This window comes from Enhydra lutris, unplaced genomic scaffold (genome assembly GCF_002288905.1).
Source record: "Enhydra lutris kenyoni isolate GAN:26980312 unplaced genomic scaffold, ASM228890v2 scaffoldscaffold75, whole genome shotgun sequence".
Lineage (NCBI taxonomy): Eukaryota > Metazoa > Chordata > Mammalia > Carnivora > Mustelidae > Enhydra > Enhydra lutris.
The window spans coordinates 2,749,135-2,775,205 of NW_019154159.1; the positions used below are offsets into that span (position 1 = coordinate 2,749,135).

Here is a 26,071-nt window from a genome sequence, read left to right on the forward strand (position 1 = left end):
GTGATCAGAGGGAGGCACCAGGAAGGGTGGCGTAGCCCAGAGAGCCCTCGGCCAGCCCCACGCCTTCTGAGACCTCCACCCAGCTGCACCCCGCGGTGCTCATGCCCGAGGCACAGGGAAGACCGGCTGCCGGGACTAGCATGAGCTCTTTGCAGAGATCTCAAAGCTCCAGGTCGGGGCGTGGCCATGACCGGCCCAGGAAGCCTGAGCTGTCAGGGGCACCAAGGGCGCCATCGCCCACCTACAGAAGTTTAGGTGATGCCCGGTGAGCCTCTAGGCCACATCAGCAGGTGGCACCTGTCCCTGCCCGTCTGCCAAACAGGAACACCCCCACGAGACCATCTCAGAAAGAGGCGGTTTGGGGGAGCGTGGGCCCAGCTGGGGACACTGCCGGTGCTGGGGGCATCTCCACTATGGGTTTGACCTTGGCCCTCCCCACTGCCTCACCCAGGCCTGACCTTTCCTCTTCTGGACCCCCCCCACCGTGGGATGAGGGGCAGTGGGGCCCGTCACTGCTCTCGTCCTGCTTCCCCACCTGAGGCCACTGCCCCAGCTTCTGCAGACGTGGGACGCTGGGGCTGTGACGGCCGAGCCCTCCTTCCCGTACTCAGGTTCACGGCATCCCACAGGACCCTCAAACAGCCTGGCAGGATCTGGGGTCATCACACCACCAGTCACAGGCAGCCAGACCCCCTCCTGCCCCAGGCCTGGGTGCTGGCCGCCCCTCTGCCTGGCAGGCCCCTCTTCCATGGCTCATTGGACCCTGAGAGCTCATCCCCGCCAGCCTCTCAAATGTGCCCTGCACATGCCTTGGCCTGATGACCACGCAGTGTCAGCACTGACCGCTTCATCGCCCTGGACGCCGCCCTCCTGGCTTGCTGGCACAGGTGCGAGCCTCCAGGGCACAGGCTGGTCAGGGGCAACCTTCAAGCTGTGCTTTGCGGTCCACCCTGCCATCTGGGGCTTAGCCAGCAGAAGGCGCCCTGCGCTCCGCACCAGGCGGCCCCCAACCCACACCTCGGAGGGCACTGGAGGGCGGAGTGCCGAGAAGCATTCCGTCGGAAAGAGGAACTGGGGGGGTGGGTTCCCACGCCCTCCACCCAAGGCTGTGCACCGGGTGAGGGCACAAGGCACAGCAGGCCCGCCTATGAGCACAGAATCCCAGGGGCGGCTCATCTTGCAAAACACGTTTTATCAGAATAAATAGTCCCCACAGGACACCATCCACGGGGGCCCCCCAACCACTTGCCCACCCTCCAGTGCCAGCCTCGATGCGCTGCAGAGTCCCGGGTCGGTAGTTCCCCTACAGGGCCAGGGGAACGGAGAGTGGCCCAGGCGCAGGCCGCACCTGTGAGCAGACACAGAGCCTCCAGGCCTGTCGCTGTCCTACCAGGCATCCGGATCGTCCACCAGCCTCTCGGCCTCCTGGCTTCTACCAACCCTGCCAGAAGGGGGAGTCAGCGAGGAGCCCCAGGGACCTGGGGGTATGTGGGAGGCTGAGGAGTCCCTCCGGGCGGGCCGAAGCCAGACACCCAGCAGCCCCCCTCGGGAACTGCCTTCAGGCATCCCGACCGTAAAGACGCGTCTGGACAGCCTCAAAGGGCCGGACAGACCTCCCCTGTGTCTGTAGGTGAGGCGGGGAGGGTGGAGTCAGACGGCTCAGTCTGTGGGTCCCTGCTGCCTAGGGATGAGCCCCAGGGCCTCGGATGGCCCCCCTGGCCTGGCACATGCACCCCCTGGGGACGGAGAGGGCCAGCTCCTGGGCACTCCGACTTGGGAAGTAAAGGGCCGCAGTGCCCAACTCTGCCCGCCCCACGCACACTTATTTCTTCTCTAGTTTCCTTTTCTCACCAGACTTCACCAGGCCGGAGCAGGAGAGCTGGGAAGGAGGGTGGCCAGGGAGCCCCGCGCACCTTCCCTCCTCACCCCAGCTCCACACGATGCCCAGCCCTGGCCCCCTCCCCCCAACACTCACACACCAAGTGCCTGACCCCTCCCAGGCCCCTCACCTGCTCCTCTCCTTCCTCTCGTAGACAGAGTGAAGCCTGTTGATCAAGAAGACTTTGTCTTCCCCCTCCTAGAAAGGCCAGAACACAAAGGGTGAGTGGACAGTCATCCCTCTCTGTCTGTCTGTCCGGAACAGACTACTCCACATGACAAGCACAAAATGTTTAAAGGGGGAAAGGGCACCAAACGACAGAAAAACCAAGAGCCGGGCAACGGGCATACGTATAGATAGATCTAAGCTTCCTAGTGGCCAAGGCGAAAAAGGACATGTGATAAGGGGCACAGGAAGGCCACAGAGTCAGCCTGACTTCATTTAAAACTGGCATCGCCACTTACTGACTCTGTGTTGGGCAAATTACCTCCTGTCTGACCGTTTACACCATCTGTAAACGGGAGATAAGGGTGACTGCAGCGTGGGGCTGTCTGAGCTTCTACTGTTCTAATGACCACCAAACTGGTGGCTTACGACAACACAAATCCGTCTTTCAGTTCTGGAGGTCAGCAGTCCAAAACGGCTCTCACTGGGCCGAGGATCACGGTGTCAACGAAACTGGGTCCTTCTGGAGACTCTCGGGAAGCAACCTTCCTTCCTTTTCCAGCTTCTGGAATCTGCCCGTAGCCCTTGGCTCTCTGCCCCTTCCATCCAAGTCCGTGGGTACGGAGGGCCATGTCCGCCCTGCCCTGGCCCGGGAAGAGCCACTCCGGGGGCCTAGCCCAGCCCAGACCTGCAGCTCCCACGCCCCGCCCTGGTCTGCAGCCGGGGCCTGCCCGGAGAATGGTCTTCCTGCTCCCAGATTGCTAGCAGGTAGAGCTAGGACCCTCCTCCTGGCGCGGCCGTGCACCCACCGGCCCCGCCGCCACCCCAGACCCCGCAGGCGCCCTGACGCGCCACACGGTAGGGCAGCAGCCAGATGGCAAAAACCCAGCCTCCGCCAGAATGCCCGGCCTCGAGCCCTGCTCCCTGGGGTAAAAGGGAAGCAGACGGGGCTCCTAGTGTGTTCCCTGAGCCCCCCGAGAAGTGGGAGCTGTCCTTAAGGGACCTCCTGCTTGGGATCCGGGCCCTGCACTGATGAGCCAGCAGCCGGGGCCCCCGCCTACCGCCCCCAAGCCTTGTCCTACCCTGGCTGAGCCCCCAGCACGCGCCGGAGGAGGTGCAGCCCCGGCCCCAGGTGAACGCCGGGCCACAGGCACTGCTGGCCCCACAGTGGCCCAGCATCCAGCAGGCAGTGAAAATCTCCTGAAGGAGGGGCGCCTGGGTGGCTCAGTGGGTTAAAGCCTCTGCCTTCGGCTCAGGTCATGATCTCAGAGTCCTGGGATCGAGCTCCACATTGGGCTCTCTGCTCAGCAGGGAGCCTGCTTCCTCCTCTCTCTCTCTGCCTACTTGTGATCTCTGTCTCTGTCAAATAAATAAATAAAATCTTTAAAAAAAAAAAAAAAAAGTCTCCCGAAGGGAAACGGCCGTGAGTAGACTGATGGCAGTAGACTGAGGTCAGAAGACCCCCCGCGTCTCCGTGGAGACCCAGGGTCACTGGCAGGTCCAGCTGAGCAGACCCCAGCAGGACACAGTCCCCAGGCGGGAAAGGGCTCCCCTCGGGCTGGGCTGGAGAAGCTCAGGGCTGGCAGATTCCCAGGGGCCGACTGTGCGGCGGGGGTCCCAGCACCCTGGGCTCCGAGCCCCACCCTGCCTCTCACGCTTTGGTGATAAACTACAACGGGCTTAATAAAACTGATTTAGGGGGCACGTGGGTGGCTCAGCCGGTAAAGCATCTGCCTCCAGCTCAGGTCATGATCCCAGGGTCCCTGGATCGAGTCCCTGCTCAGTGGGGAGCCTGCTTCTCCCTCTGCCTCCCGGCTTGTGCTCTCACTCTCACTCTCCATCTCCAATAAATTTAAAAAAATTAAAAAAGATCTAAATCCGGGCCCACTTTCACCCTTACTCCACTTGTTTGGAAAATGTGGGTCCCCCAAGAAGTCCAAAAGCAATTTCCAATACCTCAAAGACCCCCACAGAGACCCCCGCGGGGCCACGTGCCCTAAAATGCTGTCTTTCCCCACCCGAGCCGCAATCCCACCCGGCTGGAGCCCTGCCCCTGGGGGTGTCGGGGCGGCCGCTGCCATGCTCCCCATCTCTGCTTAGAACCAGCCACACGCAGGAATGTGTCATGTGGCCCACAGAGCCTCTGGGTGGCCGGGTGGGGGTGGCGGCCCCCAGAGCGTGGCAGGGGCGGGGGACACTCACGTTGCTGATCTGCTCCTTGAGGAGGCAGATGACCCTCCGCTGTCCCTTCACCACCTGGATGTTGAGGTAGATCACGGCCCTGCGGGATCAGAGCCAAGCGGTCCGGGCTGAGGGGGTGGGGGGAGAGGGACAGGAGTGCAGAGGGACGGGCCGCGGCCCCCACCCGGCAGGTCTCCACCCGCACTCACAGCAGCAGGGCTGACACCAGGTAGACGGGGAAGGTGTTCTCCACCAGGTACCGGTGCACCCAGGGCAGCCAGGAGACCCGGGGGCCCGCCGCCTCCAGGTGGCGCACCCACACCTTGCCCGCCTCGTACATGGTGTCCAGGGTCCGGAAGGGGCCGCAGGTGCTGGAAGGTTTCACCCTGTGGGGAGAGGGCGAAGGCAACCGCCCCGTCACCCCACGCCGCAGCCCCAGATCCCGGGGAGACGCCACCCCCCGACCGAGGCCGAGCACCACTCACTGCCACACAGCGTAGCAGAGGAAGACGGCGGCTCCCAGGAAGGAGGGGAAGCAGAGCAGTGAGACGAAGACGGTGCTCATGTGGGAGGCCAGCCAGGGTCTGCGGGGCGCCTGGCAGTTGGCCATCAGGCTGGTCTGGGGACAAAGACTGAGATTCGCCACTGCCGGCTGGGGCCTGGGGTGGGGGTGGGGGGCCCCAACAAGGGGAGGGGGGAGGGGGGTGCTTCTGGGAGGGGCCCTCCCGCCCCAGGGGGCAGACAGGCCCAGGATGTGGGCCTGCAGGCTGCCAGGCTGATTTACGGAGGGGAGACTGAGGCACACGAGGGCTGGTCTGTCCACCGTCCCTCATATGCGGAAGACCTGACAGGGACGGCCATGTCCGGTGGCTGGCGGTCTCCGCTGGGCCAGGCCCCGCACCCAGTGTCTTATGAATGCCATCCCTAGCAGGCCCCCGCGGACACGGTCCCGCTGCATAGACCAGGAGACGGGCCGGAAGGAGAAGCTGGCTCTCCACGGAGGACACCCCAGCCCAAGGACAGAGGAGCGGGCTCCCTCCCCTCGGCCCGGCTGCCCGGCCCTGCCCCAGCTGGCCCCCTCGAGCACCCAGCAATGACCACAGGACCCAGCAGGATGGTGCCCAGCCCGGGAAAGGCAGCGATGCTGGGGAGGGCAGTCAGCCATTTCCTGGGGCCGGGGGAGGAGGGGAGGGGTCCAGAGCCCCAGGGCTCCGTGTCCCCCAGCCCCGTGGCCCAGCCTGGTGACGGCACAGTCTCCCGAGGCCCCACCGGCCTCCCGGGTCCCAGGGGACACGCTTACCTTCTTGACATAGAAGATGAGCAGCAGTTTGATGATCTGGACGGCAGGGAGGAGAGGACAGAAGAGGACCCCCAGCCTGGGGAGGCAGGGAGGGGTGCGGGCTGCAGTCCGGAGGCCGGGGTCAGGACCCCCATGCTGCACCCCAGAGTGACAACGGCCGGGCTCAGGGTCACAATGAGACTGCCCCAAGGCCAGGCTGGGCACAGCCCTGCTCCCTGAGATGCGAGGGGTCAGGGCCCAGGTCTCCGCAGAACCCCCAAGCCAGGGGCTTGCTGCAGGCCTAGCAGGGAAGGGGCTCAGCCGTCCCGGGGGCCAGGCAATGCCGGCAAGCGGGAGACACTCACCAGGTCAGGGTCTGCCCGTAAATCAGCTCCAGGACGTTCCCGGCAATGTCGAACTCCGGCTTCTCCCTCCTCTTCAGCTTCTTCTCTGAGATGAGCCTGGGGCAGAGGCGTCCCCGAGGGTCACGTGGGAGGGCCAATCCCAGAGGCCGATCCCCAGCGGGCAGGCCCCGGGGCTGGTGACCCTCCCCGCAGGCGCCCGGCGGATGTCAGGGGACACAGCCAGCTGAGGGCTTCCACCTGAGGGGCTCTGGGCTATGGCTGATTTCCTCTCCGTCTTTTTTCTTGTTTTTAAACCAATCTCTACACCCAATGTGGGGCTCGAACTCAGGACCCTGAGATCAGAGTTGCGTGCGTCACCCACGGAGCCCGGCGCCCCCCCCATCCCGTCTTGGTCTTTTTTCTACTCTCAGGTATGAATGCGCACAGTCAGTGCGCAGTTTTACTGACGGTTCAACACCCCATTTTAAAATTATCAAACTCCTATATTCCCGGGAAAAAAACACAAACAGAAGAAAATAGAAGTAGCAGCTGCCCCGAGCCCGGCAGGGTTCAGAGAACGCCCCCCACGTCCCTCCCTCCGTGTCCCTTCTCGGTGCGTGAGGCGGAGACCAGACACCGTGCTGAAAACCCTCCTCCCTCCCCCCGAAAACACGTCCGTCTGTCTGCGGCTTTGCTCGGCTTGACGGCCGCGCGAGACAGGCTTCGCGGGAGCGGACAGACGCCGAGCGGGGACCTCCAGGTGCTCCCTGCCCACCTCGCAGCCCTCCCGGGACTGTGGGGAGCCCAGGGGCCCCAGCGGCACGTGCAGGGCCTCACCTCCACACCAGCTCCCCGAACAGCGTGTCCAGCAGCACGAAGATGAAGTCCAGCACCGTGAGCCGGTAGAGCTCCTGGCCCACGAAGTTCTCCCAGCACTGGAACAGACGGGCCTCAGCCCCTGGGGACGCCGCAGCCCCGCCCCCCGCCCACCCCGGCAGCCCACCCAGGGGCCCTGCCCCGCGCCCAGACTGGGCCAGACACCACCCAGCCAGCCGGGGAGGGTCCTCCACCCCCACTCCTAGGAGCAGAGCAGCCCCCGCGTTGGGCCCCCGTGACCTCCCGCCTCCCCAGGGCTGCCCAGGGCCACCCTCACCTGGTTCTTCAGGGTGCCCACCCTGCGGCCCAGCCAGTGGTAGCAAAGAATGCCCAGGATGGCCATCTTAAAGATGAGGTTCCTACAGAGGACAAGGAGGTGGGGAGCGCTGAGAGAGGGTACCCGGGGGACAGAGGCCCCGCCCCAGGCCACCTCCCCCCGCCCCACCCGGCCACGCACCTGCAGATGGCCAGGTACACCTCCAGGACCGGGGAGTCCTGCCGCTCCAGGGCCGCCAGGCAGCGGAACAGGTAGGGAGCCCCCAGGTTCAGGAGGCAGACCACCACGGGCAGGGCCAGCAGTGCCCCCTCCTGATCAGCGGACACCGAGCTCTGCAGCAGGAGGGGCGGCAGTGGTCACGGCAGGTGCCGCAGTTGGTAGGTGCTGCGGCCAGGAGGGCCCCCCCACCGAGGTGGAAGGAGGGGGCAAAACTACCTCACAGCACCCCCACCCCCACCCTCCCAATCCCCCACCCCCCCCCCCCCACCCAGCAAGATACCCCCCCCCCCCAGGCTTCGGGTTCAAACCACACAGGAAGAGGGTGGGGACACAGGTGTCAGAAGAGAACCCGAAACAGCAGGGGGAGGGAGAGAGGGCGCAGGGGGAGGGAGAGCCACCCCGGGGAAAAAGCTGCCGGGGGGGGCGGGCGTGGGGGGGGGGGGCTAGTCACCAGGGACCGTCCGAATTCAGCAGGGGTCTGACCCCGCTGTCAGGGCCCTGGGGCGGCCCGTTCTCCCTGCCCGCACCTTGATCATGAGCTCCGAGAAGGCGTAGACGGCCACAGTGCAGCCCACCGTGGTCCCCAGGCAGAGCAGCCACACCAGCCCCAGCACGGCCACCTGCCGCAGCCGCCCGCACGCGCTCCGGGGGCCCTGCCGCCGCTGCCGCTCCGCCAGCAGCTCCTGTGGGCGGCCGAGCCCGTCACGGACCCCGCGCACACGCAGACGCACACGGGGCCCTGCGGAGCGGACACCCGGGGAATCCCGCCTCTCCCACCCCAGTGCTGCCGCCTGTCCCTCCTGGCTGCGTGGGGACCCGTCTCCGGGCATGAAGAGAACACAGGGCAGGGTCTCGAGGCCACATCCTGCCCCCCAGACCCACCAGGCCCCAGCTGTTTCCACCCTGGGCTCCCACTGTATCCTGAGGCACCCCACCCCAACCTCCACCTGCCCCCATCCTCCCTCCCCCCAGCCCTGCCGCCTCAGCCTCCCTCCCTGCCTTGGAGGTAGGCAGCAGCCCCCTCCCCACCTCCTGGCTGACCGGGAGCCCAAGGCGCAAAGCCAGGGTACGTGCTGGTGGGAGCCTCGGGGATCCTGGCCGAGGGCCCCAAGAGCACCCGAAGCCCCTTGCCCTGGAGCCTCGGCCCCGCAGGTTCTCCAGCCTGGGGCTAAGGGCGACCTGAGGACTGAGGCCCCAGAATGGAGGACAGGCCAACAGCAAACACCCACCCTGGGCCCTCACGTACACCGACCCGTGCTGCGAGCACAGTCCTGCTCACAGCCTCCCGCACGCTTGAGGGCCCTGGACACTGACCCCAGCCAGCGGACGAGAGGCAGCCCCAGATGAGACAGTCGTATGAGGGAAAACTCCAGGGCGATTCCCAGGGCTACCTGGTGTCCCTGGAACGGGGGTGACAGGCCAAGACCCCACCCTCATGCCCCGCCCACAGCTCTGGCCGCGTGGGCCAAGTCTGCCGGAGCCGAGCAGGTGGGGACAGCAGCCTCAGGGCCCCCGAGCGGCTCACCTTCAGATGGGTTCGGATGTTGTCGCACTGGAGGCGGGAGGCCCGTCTCTGAGTCACCTTGTGGTCCCAGGAGCAGAAAACGGTGACAGCATGAACCCCTGAGGCGCTGCCCACCCGGTAGCTCTCCCCGAAAGAGCAGGACATGCTGGGAGGGACAGAGCCAGGACAGAGGTGACGAGGGGCACGGAGGCCGCAGAGAGGGCAGTCAGGATGCTCCCCGCAGCCAGAACCCACCATGCACTCTGAGGAGCCCTCTGGGCGCGAGACGGGCCCTCTGCTGGCCCCCCACCCCTCCTCCAGCCCCGAGCTCTGGGCTCCTGCTGCGGGCTGCCGGTCACCCTCCATCAGCCGGTCTAACTCGCTGCTCACCAGCCACACATGGCTGCACTGGGACCCGCCGACGGAGCTGGCGGCCTCCTACACAGACATTGCGGCAGAATATGCCCACTTACCCCAGGCCTTTTGCACGGCCTATCCCGACAGTCAAAACACCTTCCTTACTTCTCCCCCGCCCAACCGTATTCAACCCCCTGTCTGACACGATCACCTCCTCCCAAGCCAGCCTGCCTCCTCCGACGGCCCAGAACAGCCCCGCAAACACCTCTCGGGCACTGCGTCTTCCCAGCCTCCTCACTGGTCTGTCTTCTCCCCTAGACACCAAGTTCCTCGAGGACGGGCCCCACACTCATTCACCCTCCTGCCCTGAGCTGAGCACAGCCAAGGTCCGGAGATGGGAAGGGGATGAGCGGGTGGAAAGAAGGAAGGGTAGACGGAAGGATGAACAGAATTAATGAAGGAGGGATGGATGGATGGAAGGCCGGCAGGATGGACGGACAGATGGACGGATGGATAGATGGATGGATGGAAGAAGGAGGGACGGATGGATGGAGGGACGGAGGGATGAAAGGGCAGACGGACAGATGGACGGGTGAGGGTGTGGACAGGAGGAGGGATCCATAATGAATGAATGAGCAGTCGTCCTCAGAGCCCAGGTCACATGGGGGACCGCTGTTACCTGTACACCAGCGTGATGCAGGTGATGAAGAAGGACACCCCCACCGTGAAGAGGTAGGCCAAGGGCATGTTGTAGGGCAGGGTGTCGGCCTCGCGGCCACACTGACCCTCCGGCGGGAGCGCGCACGGCCGGTTCAGCGTGCTGTTACTGTAGTAGCCGTAGTACAGGACAGTGTGGTTGAAGCTGCCCTGTGGGGAGGAGGCCCCGTGGAGTCACGGACCCTCCCCCTGCCCACCCCTGACCCAGCTTCAGGCTTCACAAGGCAGAGGAAGGGCGCCCACAGGGGCAGGGCGAGGAGAGGGCAGGGCAGGGGCAGGGAGGAGAGCACAGGGGTCGACAAAGGGCCACAGCCATCGTGGGGCTCCCGGGCCCGGGGAAGTCAGGGCAGGACGGAGGTCAAGGAGTGGCCGGCCACGCCCCCCACCCCGCCCGGGAGTCCCGGCACTGGCAGGGGTGGGGACTCCCTGGAGGAAGCTGTGCCAAGATGAGTTCGAAGGGGGGGCCCCGCCCACAGACGCCCCCCACCCTAGCGAGCCCTCACCCCGCCCGTGAGCAGCTCCAGGCCCGTGAAACTGGGGGCAGAGCCCGGGGAGGCGGGCGGCGGGAAGGCGGCCTGCACGCCCACCAGGAAGGCGAGCAGCGGCAGCAGCAGGAGCGCGTTGAAGGCCAGCAGGGTCTTGAGGAAGAGGAAGTAGGAGAGCACGCTGGAGCCGAACCGGCCTCCGATCCGCTTCAGGGCGTAGCGCCAGGGCATCAGGGCCAGCAGGCCCGAGAGCAGCCCGAGCCCCAGGCCGTGCAGGGCCTGCAGGCACAGAGGAGGGAAGGGAAGAGGGGCCGCCCTGAGCCCCCGGGCAAGGGGAAGCCAGGCTCAGAGGTGCAGGGGCCGCGGAGGGGAGGGCGGGTCTGAAGGCTGGGATACCCCACACACGGGACGGCCACAGAAGGGGGGCCCCATCACCCCTGCCCGGCCACCCAGGGCCCGCCGCGGACAGCAGACTCCTACCAGGACGCAGGCGTCTCGGAGCCGGCCACAGCAGGGGAGGAGCCCGCGCCGGCCGGGCCGGCCCCTCTGCTTCCCACTCGGGGTCTGGCTCTCCTCTCTGGGGGCATAGGCGGCATCAAGGCGGGGCCAGGGATGGACCTGACGCTCTCCAGGGGGTACCCGCCGCCCAGCCCCCCCCACCATGGCAGTGGGTCTGGAGATGGCCCGAGGCCGACGGGCACTGACCGCAGGCAGCGTTTCTCAGCCAGGCCCAAGGGCATCGCCCGGAGCATGTGGTCCCGCTGGGCCACCGTCAGGCCCTGCAGCTCCTTCACCAGCAGGAGCCGCTTCTCTGCAGGAGGATGGGGCTGTCAGGGCCCACCGCATCCCTCCTTCCCTCCCTCCCGGGCCCGTGCCCCTGGATAAGACTGTCTGCCCCTGCCGGCCCGCCCCAACACAGACCTCCGCCTGTCCCCCCAGCCCCAGACGACTGCTCTCGGCCCGCACCACTCAAGCCAGACCCTGCCGTGCCTGCCTGTCTTCCTCGCTAGCTGTCTTCACTACCCACTCCCAGCCTATGAGCCCAGTGCCCCTCCTCCTGGACCCTAACTCTCCTCCTGGGTCCCCACAAGCCTCCTGCTCTGACCCCCCCCCACCTGAGCCTCACCCCCACCCTCCTGCTCAGCAGTGATGATGTCCCAACCCCATCCCCTAGCACTTCCCCCCTCACCAGCTCCTGCGAGGTGATGGGGGTCGGGGTCCGTAGACCCACCGCCTCCCTCTCTCTCCCACCTTTGCTACCACCCTGGGAGGGGACACCACCTTACCCCAAAGTGACAGACAAGCGGACACCTGGCCAGGACTGCAAAGCACAAGTTGCCCAGAGCCCGCTCCTCCCCGCCCAGTCTATTACCTACCACAGGGCCTTGAGTAAACTGGGGAGGACACCGACAGGACCCCAGCACAGTGCCTGAGCTCCGGGATCCTGAACGCCACAGGCTACCTGGTTGAGGCCTGACCTGTGACACTGGTCCTGTTATGACCACGGTCCCTTGCCCTCTAGCACTGCCACACCCACCTCCCACCTCAGGGCCTTTGCACATGCCCCTCTGCTCTAGCGTCACTTCCTCCAGGAAGCCTCCCTGGATCTCTGTCCTGCCACATGCCTTTCCTCAGTCCCCTCATCTGAGCTTTGATCTGCTCTTCCCTTTCACTGGCTCCCGTCTGTTCTACTGGGCAGAAACAGGGCACCAGAGAGCAGGACCTGGTCTGCTCACCACCATCCCAGCCCAAAGCCGAGAGCAGCGTGTGCAAACAAGTGCTCAGCACGAGCATGTGGGGTCTGGACACTTAAGGGCGCCGCGTGACATGGGTCAAACCCTTCACAGTCCAGGCCACCCCCACTGCTCGGCTTCTCTGCCCGGGGCCCCCACCCTCCACCCCCCTGCCTAGCCCACTCTCTCACCCTCCTCCTCGAGGGCCGCAGGGTCGAGCTCCAGGTCGTAGAGGCGGAGGCTGGGCCGGGCCGAGCGCCCCACACCCCTGAGCTCAGGCCGGCTGACCCGGCGTCGCAGCTGGACCGTGCGGTTGTAGTACTGGGAGATGATAGCACCACGGCTGCGGCCTGCGGGCAGGTGGAGGGGGAGGGTCGGGGGGGGGGCAGCGCCGGCCTCGCCCCCCTGCCCCTCACCCCTGCTAGGGCCCATGAAGTCTGTTTACTAGAGACCTCGGGTACCACTGTGTTCCCAAGAGCCTATTTTTATCCCTGGGACTCTGGAGTCGTTTCTGGAACCCAGCGAGGCCCACGGGGCTGTGCTGGGGCTGCGCTGGGCCTCCGGGCAGTGGACGGCAGGGTGCAGGGCGAAGGGCCCAGCTCCACGCAACACAGATCCCGCTGAAAGTCCAGCCACCAGGGCCAGGGGAGAGAGGCCCACTCACCAATAGTGCGACTGGGCATGCTGGCCAAGATGCGGAGCGTGGCTGTGCTGTGCGCGCCGGCATCCTCCGGCCCCAGTGGGACTGGGCGGCCACTGCCTGCAAACCACAAAGACTAGTCTGGAGGTCCTGGAGACGCGGCGGCCGGCGGTCTCCGCAGCCAATCCCCAGCCCAGGCCCGCAGCTGGGAGAGGCTGGGAAGGCTCAGAGCCCCACCCGCAGCGCCTGCGCACCGGCCAGGCGGGGTGGGCTCACCTGTGGTCTGGGGGGCTCCGGCCCCCCGCTCCTGCTCCTGCAGCTCCAGCCCCTCCTCAGCCACCCACCGGCTCTGCTCCTGGATGAGCTGGTGGAAGGAGTCGTGCACGTCGCTCTCATCGTAGGGGCTGGGCTCCTGGCTGCCGAGATGGGAGGTGGGCCGGGCGTCAGGACTCGGCTGACCAAGCCCTGCCCCAGCAGCCACCTCCTCCATAGGCTCTGCTCCTGGTGGCCTCTCCCGGGGTGTGGGGGGCACCTCTGCCCTCCAGCCCACCACCCCCCAGCCCCAGCGCACTTACCCGTGGTCCTCTGGGGTCTCAGGAACACTGAGGACAAAGTTCAGTGGCTGGGCCATGTCTACGACCCACGCCCAGCCTGTCTGCCACCCTAGGGCAGCTCAGAGCCTGGGCACAGCCTCCAAGGCCTCCCGCTGCCCATCTGAGGAGACAGGGAGTGGTGTACCGAGGTTGGCTTCCAGTGCCTGGTACCAAACCACCCACTCCCTGAGGACCGTGGGGGATGCCCACAGCCTAGGCCACGGGAGCTGCTGCCTGATCCCCCCCCCCACAGCCAAACACGTGATCAGGTTAGTGACCCCCAATAAACCACATGCCAGATGGACCGAGGGGGAGTCCCTTCCACTGCCTGAGGGACAGCGGAAGGAAGCAGGGGTTCTGAGCAGTCCCCATCGGTTTCCTCTATGGCGCCAGTCCCTGGGAAGGGGGAAGGGGGTGGGTGCCTGTGGACACAACCCTCCTTCCCTCAGGCTCCGCCCCAGGTGTCCACCGCCCTCTTGGGGAAAAAGGTCAGGGCAGCTCCCAGGCCTTCCCAGGCGGGCCCTGAAACCCCAGAGCACTTCCTCTCACAGGAAGCCCCTCCCACGGCCAGCCCTCCCCACCTCTCACCAGCTCCAGGGGCCTCCTCCAGCCGGACTCCCACCCATCCCATCGCTACCCACCCTCACCCCCCAAAACAGGGACTACTGCCCTCCACACTGGGCTGGGCCGGGCCACTGCAAGGTCACCAGTTCTCAGGAGACCAACTCCCCTACATTCCATCACCCTGGGGCCAGCGGGGCAGCTGGCTGCGGGGGAAGGGAGGCTGGGCATTAAACAGGCCGCCTTTGTCCAGCCTTTGTCCTGGCAGAGGGCTCTGTCATTGCCCGGGACAACTGGAACCAGGGTGTCCTTGTCTGGGCGCTTCACCCTGTGGGAGCAAGCAGCCCGGGGCCCAGCCCTGCGTCTGCCCAGCCCTAGGCCCTCCTCCCCCGCCTCCCCTTCCTCCGCGGCAAACTCAGCGCTCAGAAAAGTTGGGCTTGGCTCAAGGGGGCTCACCTGGGCTCACCCAGGCACTGCCTAGGACTTCTGCCCCGCTGACACCCAGCGGCTGGGCACCGTACCCCAGGCCCCCAGGCAGGGCAGGTCGGGCCGCGTTTCCGGGGCACAGCATTCCCGAGCCCTGAGCCAGGTGGGGAGGGGCAGGGTGGGGCGCGTCTCCGGGAACCCCGACCCGGCCGGCAGCGGGTCCTCAGGGAGCAGCAGCTGCGGGGGAGAGCCGCAGCCCAGCGGCGGGACACAGGGGCGGCCCCAAGTCCGGGCGCCCCTCGACCCCTCTCCCCGCCAGCCTCCCGCTCCCCCACCCTCGGCAGCGCGACCCGGCCCGGCCCGGGGGCATCGCCGCTGTCCTCCCGGCTGGAGGCGGCGCGCCCGTCCCGAGAGCGGGAGGCGTCAGGCGACCCGCGCGGGAACTCTCCGCTCGGGGGCCCCGGGGGCCCCAAGGAGTGGGGAGCGGGTGCGGCGGCCGCCGCAGGGGAAGTGGCTGGGCCGGGAGGACCCGGGCGCTGCCCCCAAGCCCGGGGCCCCGCGGCCTCGCCCGGACCGGCACCCCGATCCCCGCCGCTCACTCGGGGGGCGCGGGGGAGGACGGGCCCGGCGCGCTCGCGAGCCGCTCACCTGTCCCCGGAACCGCGGTCCCAGCTGCACCACCTGGGGGCGGGGCCGCGGGGTCAGGGCGGAGGGAGTGACCGGGAAGGGGGTCCCGGGGGCCACCTGGGACCCTCGCGGGACCGGCGGGACCGAGGGAGCTGCGCCGCCCAGCCCCGGCCCACGTGGTGGCTGGCCTTCGGTGTCACGTGACCCGCGCGCCCCCGCGCCCTCGCGCGACCTTGCCCTCCCCCCCCGCCCCCCCGGGCGGCTGCCGACCCCGGCTCCGCCTCACACCGAGGTCTGAGCAGGGTGCGGGCGGCCGAGCGTCCGGGTCTGAGTCCACAGTGTCAGCGGGACTCAGTTTCCCCAGGTTTCAAGTGGGGATAACACTTCTCCAGCCGCCCTTTTCCCAGGGCAGTGATCAAAGCAGCCCGCGGCTGCGGAGCCCCGGCTGCCTTGCGACACCGGATTGGGTAACCCTTTCCTCCACACCACCCCCTGCTGACAAACGACTGTCCCCAGCCGGCAGCAGCACCCGGCCTTTCACCCCTCTCTGGTCGGGGCGTGGTTTCTGCCGCTACTCGGGACCAGAGTTGGGGCGCACTTCCTGGGTGCTAGGTGGGGAGAAGGGGGCAAGCCCCAGGGAAGCCTGACACTGTGACTGTCCCCTCTGCTGTTTTCTTCGTGATTCCCATAAGCCGGGGGCTGGATACCCACTCCCTGCCTCACAGATGAGCCAACAGGCGGCAACCACGTTCATCAGCCCCCAGGGGTGTCCTCTGCCAGGGAGCTCCACCTCCACCTGCACTGAGAGCCCTGACTTTGAGAGAGCCGGGCAGGTCAGAGGGGAGGCTCCCAGGGACTGGAGTGAGAATGGGCGGGATTTAGACAGTGGGTGGGGTGGGGGGAAGCCTTGAGAGGCAGGCAGGGTGGAAGGTAAAAGGAAGGAGAGGGCCCTCCTGGAGGGGAGAACAGGTGGGCAAAGCAGGATTCCCAAAGGACAAGATATAATGCAAGTGGTAAAGGGGTCCCCAGACCTGAAGTTGGACAAAGTTGGAGGGGCCAGCGTTGGGGCTCAGACGGGTTACTTTGGGCTGGATCTTGGCACAAGGCACTGCCGTATGAAGACCAGGCGGGCTGAACCCTTGCCTCTCCTCCCACTGCCCCTCTCCGTGCACACCCATGCTCCAGCCACATGGTACTTGCGTGACCCCGCCCAACTTGCAGGTCACCTCCCATGGGAAGCCTTCCTGGATTGAACCCTTTTGGAGCACTTGCCATTTCCTGTTGACATGTTCTTTTTGCTTGTCTGTTCACCCTGCCCCCACTCTCTGAACCCACTGTGCACTGGGCACCAGCACCCAGCTTGGAGCCTGTCATAGAGGAGGGGCTTGGAAAAGGAGGGGATCCAGGCAGGGATGCAGAGAAGCCATCAGAGCTGAGCTGGATGCACGGGGCCCTGAAGGAGGTGGAGAGGAACAAGGAGGAAAGGCAAGACCGCAGGGTCCCAGGGGACCTCCAGGAGAGAGAAATGGCCAAGATGGCTTGCCTAGCTGGAACGAGTGGCACCAATTCCTGAGCCCTTACAAGAGGCCAGGCTCTAAGTGATAAGTGCCAGTGACCAAGGCGGGATGTTGAGGATTAACGCCAAGGGCTTCTGAAGCAGCCCCAAGTGATGGGGTCCACCCATTCTGTCACTATCAGCTCACTCTCACGAGGACAACCTGCCACCGGTAGATAAGTGCCCCTCCCCCCACCTCTGGCTTCAGCTCCCCAGGCACAAAGGGACCGGTAGGTGGGGGGAGCACGCTGGAGTGGCAGGGAGGGACAGTGTGACACACTTGCCAACCCTGACCCCACAGGCCTGGAGGCTGCCCCTCCGTGCCCCGCCCTTCCCCCTACCCCTCCTGCCTGCCCCCGCATGACACAGGAAGTGTGGGCCCCAGAGAAAGCAAAGGAAACTGGGGGGGGTGTGAGAAGTGGAGCGGGGAGGAGATGGCGGGAGAGCTGGGGTTCCTGTCATGTGACCCTCCCCCGGTTCCCTCACAGTCCCGCCTAGCATGGAGGGGGCCAGTCCAACGAGGGGGCTCCTCCGGGGACTTGGTCCCTTGTTCCCAGGTGAGCTGGTGCAGAGTGGCGGGAGGAGACAGAGCTTGAGGGGCTGAAGTCCAGAGAGAATCGGGTGCTGGGACTGCTGAGGGGTGGGGTCCCCTTCCTGAGTCTGGGGCTGTAGCCACGACTCCTCATCTGGGGTCCCTGGGGGGCGGGTGGACCCAATCCTGGGGGCTGGACCCCAGGTAGCAGACGTAAGGGGGAGGGTCCCAGTACATCCAAACCCCGCAGGATACTGGATTCTAGGAACTGTCAGGGTGTGGGGCAGGGGCCTGTTCCCACTGGGGGGATTACCACGGGGAGAAGAGCCAGAATCGTCTTGCCAAAGGGTGACCCCAAAGGCCTGTGGCCACAGGCCGCAGGTGTGACCCGGCTGCGGCGGGCCTCGGACCCCACCGCATTTCTCTGTGGCCACACCTGGCTTTGTGTTTGTCTGGGACAGTCCCATCGTCCCACTACGTCTGGATCTTTCTCCCCACCGACAAACAGGAAAACTGAGGCCTCTGGCAGGGGGCTGCTTTGAGATGTGCCTGGGGACCAGCCCAGAGCTGCTCCAACGGAGTTCTTTCCTTCATCTCTGGCTGTGCCAGGGCCGAGAGCTTGAAGCTCACCCAGCAGGCGGCCCACGTCCCTTCTAAGAGGGGGGTTGCAGCCCGGCGCCTCCAACCTCAGCCCCACGCAGAGATGCTGAGGCAGTGGTCAGTGCAGTCCGGCCAGGCCCTCGTGGAGCCCGAACCTGAGCCAGGGGTCGAGGAGCTGTGGGAGCAGGAGATGGAGCGGCTGTGGTCCTCCCAGGCTCAGGTGCGGGAGCTGCCCTACGCCATGGTGGACAAGCGCTTCATTCGGTGGGTGCCTCCCCCCCCACCCCCCGCCTTGGGCAGGACCCGCTGGAGGCCAGATGGTGGCGGTGGGTGGGGCACCTCCCAGAGGATGCACCGGTGGGATGGGGTGGAAGTCACCAGCCGTGGGAAGACGCCCCTGGCCCCTGGCATTGCTCTGCCTGGCCCGGTGGGCACAGCGGGTGACTCAAGGACGCCCCATCACCACCCCAACCCAGGCAGCTGCGGGAGCCCAAGGGGGTGAAGACCTCTTGCTGGCGGCGATGTCAGCGCAGGTGGCGGACTGTCCGGCGGCGCCTAGGGGAGGCAGCACAGCGGCTGGCCCGGGGCTTTGGGCTCTGGGAAGGGGCTCTCCACGAGATCGGGGGTAGGACCCGCACCCCCACCCCCACTTCCCACCTCCCCTCCCTGGAGGCTCAGGGCCTGGTTTAGAAACCCGAGGCCACCGCCCCGCCTGCCATTGTCCCTTCCGCCCTCACTAACCACCCCCCCCACCGCCGAACAGGGCCCCCCATCCTTTCACACCCCTCCCGCCCCCCACCGAGGCGCAGAACTAGGCGGGTGACAGCACCCCCAGGTGGCTGTCGGAGGTACTGCTGGCCCCTGATCCGAGGTCCGGCCGGGCTGGTCTCCCTCCCCGGTCACCAGCACCCTGCCGGCTTGGTCAGCCCTCAGGTTCTCAGCGGGCGCCTGGCCTGGTGCGGTTCTGAAGGCCTTGCTGCCCTCCTCACAGGCCTCTTTGGCACCGGAATCCAGTCCTACTTCACCTTCCTGCGCTTCCTGCTGCTGCTCAACCTTCTGACCCTGCTGCTCACTGCCAGCTTCGTCCTGCTGCCCCTGGTCTGGCTCCGCCCCCCTGACGCGGGCCCCTCCCTTAACTTCAGTGAGTGCCCAGCCTCCCCCCGCCCCCCCCCCCCCGACAATGAGGTCCTGGAGGCCCTCCTGCACCCTAGGGACCCTGAGGGGCTGGTCCAGGGCTCAGAGTGCTGGGACAGCATCGTCCTGCTAGAGCCCAGCCCTGGGACTCTCCCTGACCGTTCCTTGTGCGGCACCCTCCTCGGGTCCTGGTCAGGCCTCCCCAGAATGGGGGTTGCGATGGAGGAGATGGGGGCAGAGCCTCACCATTGCCTTGGGGACCCTTCCCTACTGCTCCCCTCTCCCTCCCGACAGCCCTGGAGTGCCCTGGTGGCCTCCAGCCCCAGACTGGTGTTCCCAGATTCCACAATCGACTTTGGAACGTTTTGACCGGCAGGGTAAGGGAGCTCCATCTCGGCGATGCATCAGGAGGGCTGGGGGACCCGGAGAACTGGCCCCAGGGGACCGCCATCTAAGAGGACCCCCATCCCTTCAAAGACATTGGCTTCTAGGGGGACGGTTTTACATACACAGGCTGGCGGGGACAGTGATGGGGTCAGAGAGAGGCTGAGGACGGTTCGGTATGCACAGCCCAGGGCCATGGTCCTCCGTACCCAGCTGGGGTGGGGGGACGGTGTAAAGGACGGAAGGGAAGAGTATCCGGGTACTCCCAGGACAACAAAGATAAGCACCTGGGTGCTTATCGTCCCTGGGTGCCATGGAGAGGTCACCAAGCAGACTCCCGTATTCCAGTCCTCTCTCTTCCTCAAAGCTGTGTGGCCTCGCTCTGGGACTGTGACGTGGTGGGGATGCTCTCCCTCCCTCCCTGCCGAGGAGTCTGTGACAGTTAGAGAGCCAAGACACGGGAGAACTTAGCACACAGCCCGCATGACCCGGTTGTCACCATCCACACCCCCAGGCCTTTGCCGACAGCTATCTCTTCTACGGCGCCTACCGGGCGGGGCCTGAGAGCAGCTTGGCCTACAGCATCCGCCTCGCCTACCTCCTGAGCCCGCTGGCCTGCCTGCTGCTCTGCTTCTGTGGGATTCTGCAGCGGTGAGAGCAGAGCCCCTGCCTGCTTCTGGCTCTTTCCCTGATCACCCCTCCCTTGGCTTGGCAGAAGGGCCCCGGCCTCGTCCGGGCTGGCTCATCGGTGGTTTCACGGCCCTGATTGTGTCCCCAGGGGCAGAGCTCGGGGACACTGGCCCCATATCCCCACCCCTGACCCCAGGCTGCACCCTGGGCTGTCCGGGGCTTCCCGCCCCAGACCTGGGTCCCTCCCCCATGGGCCCTCGCCTCCTGCTCGCTCCAGGATGGTGAAGGGGCTGCCCCAGAGGCTGTTCCTCGGCCAAGACTACAAGTCGCCTGTCAGTGTCAAAGTGTTCTCCTCCTGGGACTTCTGTACCCGGGGACAGGAAGCGGCCACCATCAAGAAGCATGAGATCAGCAACGAGTTCAAGGTGTGTGCAAGGGTCTGGTGTGGGGACGTGGGTGTGTGCATGAGCGTGTGTGACTTTGCGCGTGAGTGGGTGTGATTTGGGAGTGTGCGCACACGTGCATGTTCCAGCCGGAGGTGGGGCCGTGCCAGTGTTTGGGCATGAGCCCACCCACCCCGTGCAAGGGGCAGTGGTCTACATAACACCGGCCTCCGCCCCCCACCTGCACCTGCCCCAGGGTCACACCAGCCTCGCCCAGCAGTGGCAGCCCGTCTCCCCACAAACACCAGCCTGGAGCTGACGGCCTCCCCACTCCAGGCAGCACCCTGCTGGCCAGGGAGAGATCCGACCATCTGTGTCCCCACCCCCATGACAGGTGGAGCTGGAGGAAAGGCGTCGGTTCCTGCTGGTGCAACAGGAGACCCGGGCCCAGAAGGCCTGCCACCTGCTCACCCACCTGCGGGTCAATGTCCTCATCGGGCTCCTGGTGGTTGGGGCCATCAGTGCCATCTTCTGGGCCACCAAGTACTCACAGGACAACAAAGAGGTGCCAGGCCATGGACATGTGTTCGTTTAACCCTGGCCAGAACTTTGAGGGGAGACAGGGTGGTCCCACGTGGCAGATGAGCAAGCTGAGACTCAGAGAGATAGACACAGTGTGCCTAAGGTCCAGACGGGCCAGACTGCCTGCACCCGTGGTACCCCCAGCCGCCATGCTGTCGCTGGGAACAGTCCGTGGGCTTCCTGATGCCAGGCCTGCACCAGGAGGGCACTTGAGGGGGCTGTAGGGTGTGGGGGTGCTGCTGGGGACCCTCCGGTCCCTGGGCACCCCCTTACCTGTTTTCCCCTGCAGGAGTCCCTGTTTGTGGTGCTCCAGTACCTGCCCCCTGGGGTCATCGCCCTGGTCAACTTTCTGGGGCCCCTGCTCTTCGTCTCCCTCATCCAGCTGGAGAACTACCCTCCCAACACGGAGGTCAACCTCGCCCTCATCTGGTGAGTGCCACCCTTGGGGGTGATGGGTGGGACAGCCGTGTGGAAGGTCAGGTACAGAGTACGCTGTGTCCTGCTGTCCATCTGGGTTATTGTCCGAAGCTGGGGCACCCGAGCAAGCGAGGGCTTGCAGGAACTTCCAGAAAACACCATCTCGGGAGCCTCCATCTAAGGTTTTCCGGTGCCTTCCATCCAGAGCCAGCCAGCAGCCCGCACCACACACCAGCCATTCAGAGAGGCCAGTGACAGAACAGCCAGAGGGGGTCGGAAGCCAGCTCCACACACAGGGAAATCGGGAACGTGGGATGTCACCCTGTGACAGCCTTCACATGACCTGTGACGTGGGGACCATCCTCCGCCCCATTTGACAGATGAGGAAACTGCGGCTCACGCAGTCAAGTACCTCAGCCGAAGGCAAGCCCGCCATGCCTGCTGGGTGCACGTTTGGTACAAGCCCTCCTCCAGCCCCGTGCTCTGTCCCCCCGCTCAGGACCAGGATCCTGCCTTGGACTGGAAGCCCCTCCTGGAGCCTCCCCTCCCTCCACGAACCCCAGTTCTGCTTTTCTGTCTGCCACGCTGCCCACCCCCCCACTTGGCTCTGTCTGCTTTGTCTTCTGCTTCCCGGGAGCAGAAGCTGTCCGGGCCCATTCAGCTTTCCTGCAAGGTGGACTGTGGTTTGAAGCTTTATCTTTGGAGTAGATGGTAGCACATGCACGTGGTAAAAAGTTCAAAATGCTCCAAATGCTCCAAAAAATCAGCCCCCACCTTCCCTGCTTCCCAGGCTCCCTCAACAGAAGACCCACTGTTCCCGGGCAGACTGTGGTCGCCTGTCGGCTCTGAAAGTCCGCCCCTAGATATAAAGGGCATGTGATAGTTGGGGTCTAGCCATCCCGCCCGTGTGGTCCTGTGTGGCAGTGTCCGGGGGCGTGAGGCTCGAGTGTGGTGCGTGAGACGGTGTGAGTGCGCTAGCGCGTGAACAGGCACGGAAGAAACTCGCCTCTGCTCGAAGCATGCTCTGCTCGAAGGCTCATACATGCCAGCAAAACTCCAGACGGAGTGTGGGCGGGGGAGGGTAGCTGGGCTCCGCAGTGTTTCCCAAAGTGATTTCAAAACAGAACCCTTCTCTCGTGAATCATCTGGAGACCAGGATTCTGGGGAACACCCTCTGGGAAAGATGGCCACGGACAGAGCAGGTGGAAAGGAGGCTGGGCTCTGGATTCAGAGGGAGCTGGACCCGGAAGAGACGTGATCCCAAATAGAGACGGGCCACATGCAGACCCGGGGTGGAATGTGTCCGTGCGCCTGACCCCTCCCCCGACCCCGTCCTGCCCCCAGGTGTGTGGTGCTGAAGCTGGCCAGCCTGGGAATGTTCTCCTTCTCTCTGGGCCAGACCGTGCTGTGCCTCGGCAGAAACAAGACCAGCTGTGTGTCCTACGGCTACAACGCCTGTGATTACCAGGTGGTTGGTGGCTCCATCCAAGCCTGTCCCTCCCGTCCCTCTCCAGGGTCCCTTTTGCGCGTGGGCAGCCCACCTCCGGGGGCACCGTTCACAGCACACCACGCGCTCGCTGTGGGGTTTCCCTGCTCGGATCTCACCCCGGAGGCCCGGGTTCTAACTCAGTAACCATGTCAGGCTCCAGGCCTGGCTCTGCCACCACAGGGGCCCCCCGGGGGTGGGAGAGGGGCGGCTGGGGGCCAGGGATGACAGGTCCCCCTCTGCTCCAGTGCTGGGAGAATGCGGTCGGGGAAGAGTTGTACAAGCTGAGTATCTTCAACTTCCTCCTCATGGCGGCCTTTGCCTTCTTCGTCAGCCTGCCGAGGAGGTAAGGCCTGGGGACCCCCACGGTGGGGGGGACGGGGCTTGTCTGGGGGTGGCCGCTGGCTGCGGCCAAGGGTGAGCAGTTCTTCCCATGGGTCTCCATGTAAGCCGGTGGGGCGTGGTCGGTGCCTGGTTGTGACTGATGTGGGTGCCGGGACGCTCCCCGCCCCCAGGCTGCTGGTGGAGCGGTTCTCGGGCCGGTTCTGGACCTGGCTGGACCGGGAAGAATTCCTGGTGCCCAAGAATGTCCTGGACATCGTGGCGGGGCAGACGATCACCTGGATGGGTCTCTTTTACTGCCCCCTGCTGCCCCTGCTCAACAGCGTCTTCATCTTCCTCACCTTCTACATCAAGAAGGTGAGCGACACCGGCTGGGGAGGGGGCGTGGAGCCCCTGTCAGCAGGGAGGGGCTCAGGTCCGCTCCCGCCTGCCCCCTCAGCGTCCCTTCCCCGGGCCTCGGGCTCCTTGGCATCTGCGACTGGCTAAGGACCCCCATTTCCCGTTGCTTGCCCCCCAGTACACCCTCATGAGGAACTCCAGGGCCTCTACAAGGCGGTTCCGTGCCTCCAGCTCCACCTTCTTCTTCCAGCTGGTGCTCCTCCTGGGCCTGCTCCTGGCCGTCGTGCCCCTGGGCTATGTGGTCAGCAGGTGAGAGCAGCAGAGGCGCCTGTGGCTGGTGAGCAGGGAGCTCCTGCCCGGGGGCCCTGCTGCCAGCCCAGCCCTGCCCTGGCTCTCTCTCCCCAGCATCCACTCCTCCTGGGACTGTGGCCTCTTCGCCAACTACTCGGCCCCCTGGCAGGTGGTCCCGCAGCTGGTGGCCCTCCGGCTGCCGCCCCCTGCCCAGCGCGCCCTCCACTACCTCGGCTCCCACGCCTTCAGCTTCCCCTGCCTCATCCTACTCAGGTGCCTCTCAGGGCAGCAGGGGCCGAAGGAGGGCACACCTGGGAGGAGGGCCTTCCCTCAATGGGCACCCCCCAGGCAGTCTCAGGGGACCTCACAGGAGCCAGACAAGGACAGGCAGGGAGGCAGGGTCCCAGGGGGCGGAGTGTGGGCCCAGAGGCAGGTAGGCCTGGACAACGCCTTGGGATGTCGCCTGTAAAGCAAGTACCCATGTGATGGGGGAAACACAGTGCCTCCTGCAGACGCGCTGAAAACCTGCCCGGAGCGGAGAGGGGCTGCCCGCGGGAGGAAGGAGGGGACAGATACAGGGGTCTGCGGGGGAAAAGAACCGGGGAGGTGTTTTTGAGAAACTGAGGTGGGGAGAGAGAAAGGTGGGGGAGGGGCCACTGACCTTGGATCTCCGTCTGTCCAAAGCCTTGTCCTGACCGTCTGCGTCTCCCAGTCCCAGGCCAATGCCAGGGCCATCCAGGGGCTCCGCAAGCAGCTGGTGTGGGTGAGTGTCCGCTGGGCTGGGGAGGGGCCAGACTTCGCCCGGGAGTGTGGCCTCGGGCTGGCAGCCACCTGACAGGAACACGGTTGATAGTCGATAGCTTGCTACAGCAGTAGCATCACCTGGCGTCAACTAACTGCACAGCTGCCATTTTAACTCGGGCTCTAGGTGGCGGGCGGGGACAGAACCCTGGTAGGGGCGTGGTCTCGGACCGGACGGGGGCGGGACCCTGGCGGGGCGGGGCCTCCTCGGGGGAGGGGCGTGGTCTCTGGCTTGACTGGGGCGGGACCTGAGGGCAGACTGGAGGCGGAACCGTGGTGGGGCGTGGTCTCGGTGCGGAGGCGGGGCCCATGGGGCGGGGTTTGTGTTGGGCGGAGCTAGGGGCGGGGACTCGGACGGGGGCCTGGCAGCAGACCCGGGACCGCGGACCGCAGAGCCGCCGCGGCCTGGCGGGCTGTTTGTTCCCGGCCGGCCCCTCGGAGGAGGCGCCGCTGGTAACCGTCCGCTTGCTCCCCACCCCCTCCGCACAGCAAGTCCAGGAGAAGTGGCACCTGGTGGAGGACCTGTCGCGACTGCTGCCCGAGACGGGCTCCGGCGGCTCTGTGGGGCCCGAATCCCCTCCCTCCCGAGCTTCCCGCCCGCGGTCTTTCTGTCCTGGATTCCCGTGCCCCCGCTCGCCAGGCCCCAGGGCCCCTAGGCCAGGACCTTGCCTCGAGGATCCAGCCAGGCCAGGCGGTGGCCCTGTCGCCGCCCCTAGATTCCGCTTCCCCAGCGGCTCGCAGCTGTAGCACCCACCCCTTCCTCCTCCCCGAGCCTCCCCAGGGCCTGACCACCTCCCTGCAGCCAGACTGTCCCTGGCCCCAGGCTCCTGCCCCCTGGTGACGGATGCTCTCAGCGGGCCCTCCAGCAGGACGCAGGAGAGCCCAGGGGCAGCAGAAAGAGAATATGAGAAATTGTATTTATATTTTTACCTCAGTCCTGTAAAGTTTCAATTTTATAATGTACATAATATATTACATAGTCATACAGCAGAATAACCCCTGAATGCAACTTACAGATACACATTTATGGGGGTGCTCAGAAGTGCCCCCACTGTGGGGAGCACCACCTAAACGTGTCCGGGAAGGGTAAGGCCTGGCTACGGTCGAGCAGACCTGCGCCGTGGATCTGCTGTGTTCTGGGTGCGCATGGACCCCCAGAGCCTCCTGGGGCTCCTTCTCCACCTGTGAGACCCCTGAGCCCCACAAGCAGTGCTTGCGTCAACCAGCAGCAGAGCGGACTCCGGAACTTGGCTCCAGCATGCCCACGGCATGCCAGGAACGCCCCTGACCCTGACCCTGACCCTGACCCTGACCCTGACCCCGGGGGCTTCCCTGAGTCTGCAGAACGGAGGGTCCAGGGCCAGCCTCTCCCTGGCAGGATTCCTCACCATCTGCTCTAACCCAGGACCCCACATCAACAAAGTGGGCCTCCTCAGGCGCCCAGAAGCCCCTGCCTCTGCTGCGGTTCTCAGTCCGTGGTTTGCAGCCTTAGAGGACTGGCCCTGTGCTGAGGCTGCCGACGTGCTCAGCCCAGGTGCGGCCAGCAGCCAGGCACCGGGACTCCCGAAAGCTTCCAGGTGACTCTCCCTGGCGGCCAGGGCTGAGAACGCTGGCCTGAAGAACTGTTGGGAGGGAGGCTCAAGAGAAGCCCCATGACATGCTCTCCAAGCCTCTGTTTCCACCAGGGGCCTGGCGCCTGGCGGGATTCCCAGCCTGGGCACTCTGGCCTCAT

The 26,071-nt window shown here is 65.7% G+C and overlaps 2 protein-coding genes across 5 annotated transcripts; one reads left to right on the forward strand and one right to left on the reverse strand.

Annotated features, from left to right (window-relative positions):
- Window positions 1-1,172: 1,172 nt before the first annotated feature.
- LOC111160323 (transmembrane channel like 6) lies at window positions 1,173-15,063 on the reverse strand. Of its 3 annotated transcripts, none has more exons than XM_022523339.1 (21): window positions 14,885-15,063; window positions 13,232-13,370; window positions 12,933-13,072; window positions 12,681-12,776; window positions 12,208-12,366; window positions 10,989-11,094; window positions 10,764-10,860; window positions 10,302-10,562; window positions 9,761-9,948; window positions 8,746-8,890; window positions 7,748-7,903; window positions 7,182-7,333; window positions 7,002-7,083; window positions 6,686-6,783; window positions 5,870-5,965; window positions 5,526-5,601; window positions 4,711-4,844; window positions 4,435-4,611; window positions 4,247-4,325; window positions 2,010-2,077; window positions 1,173-1,441 (listed from the first exon to the last, which is right to left on the reverse strand). In XM_022523339.1, the coding sequence occupies exons 2-21, from the start codon at window positions 13,285-13,287 to the stop codon at window positions 1,387-1,389; spliced, it is 2,421 nt and encodes an 806-aa protein (XP_022379047.1). In that variant the 5' UTR covers window positions 13,288-13,370; window positions 14,885-15,063; the 3' UTR covers window positions 1,173-1,386. The 3 variants fall into 3 exon arrangements, with proteins under 3 accessions (XP_022379047.1, XP_022379044.1, XP_022379045.1); XM_022523336.1 differs by lacking the exon at window positions 14,885-15,063 and adding an exon at window positions 14,267-14,845; XM_022523337.1 differs by lacking the exon at window positions 14,885-15,063 and having other exon boundaries at window positions 13,232-14,109.
- A 1,960-nt stretch (window positions 15,064-17,023) lies between these two features.
- Window positions 17,024-25,332, forward strand: LOC111160324 (transmembrane channel like 8). 2 transcript variants are annotated; one of them, XM_022523341.1, is made up of 15 exons: window positions 17,024-17,814; window positions 18,027-18,175; window positions 18,542-18,691; window positions 18,979-19,061; window positions 19,583-19,719; window positions 19,976-20,123; window positions 20,476-20,646; window positions 20,953-21,092; window positions 22,425-22,548; window positions 22,815-22,912; window positions 23,082-23,265; window positions 23,498-23,556; window positions 23,653-23,811; window positions 24,223-24,301; window positions 24,829-25,332. In XM_022523341.1, the coding sequence occupies exons 1-15, from the start codon at window positions 17,654-17,656 to the stop codon at window positions 25,084-25,086; spliced, it is 2,100 nt and encodes a 699-aa protein (XP_022379049.1). In that variant the 5' UTR covers window positions 17,024-17,653; the 3' UTR covers window positions 25,087-25,332. The 2 variants fall into 2 exon arrangements, with proteins under 2 accessions (XP_022379049.1, XP_022379048.1); XM_022523340.1 differs by having other exon boundaries at window positions 17,026-17,814; window positions 23,426-23,556.
- Window positions 25,333-26,071: the final 739 nt, after the last annotated feature.

Bases quoted from the DNA above. Each gene is read 5' to 3' on its own strand.
- LOC111160324 (XM_022523340.1), top strand. From the start codon at position 17,654: ATGCTGAGGCAGTGGTCAGTGCAGTCCGGCCAGGCCCTCGTGGAGCCC. The intron at 20,124-20,475 runs GTGTGTGCAAGG...CCCCCATGACAG, and splicing joins AGATCAGCAACGAGTTCAAG to GTGGAGCTGGAGGAAAGGCG. The intron at 23,557-23,652 runs GTGAGAGCAGCA...CTCTCTCCCCAG, and splicing joins CTGGGCTATGTGGTCAGCAG to CATCCACTCCTCCTGGGACT.
- LOC111160323 (XM_022523339.1), bottom strand. From the start codon at position 13,287: ATGGCCCAGCCACTGAACTTTGTCCTCAGTGTTCCTGAGACCCCAGAG. The intron at 13,073-13,231 runs GTAAGTGCGCTG...CCATCTCGGCAG, and splicing joins GAGACCCCAGAGGACCACGG to CCAGGAGCCCAGCCCCTACG. The intron at 2,078-4,246 runs GTGAGTGTCCCC...TGGCCTTTCTAG, and splicing joins TCAAGGAGCAGATCAGCAAC to GAGGGGGAAGACAAAGTCTT.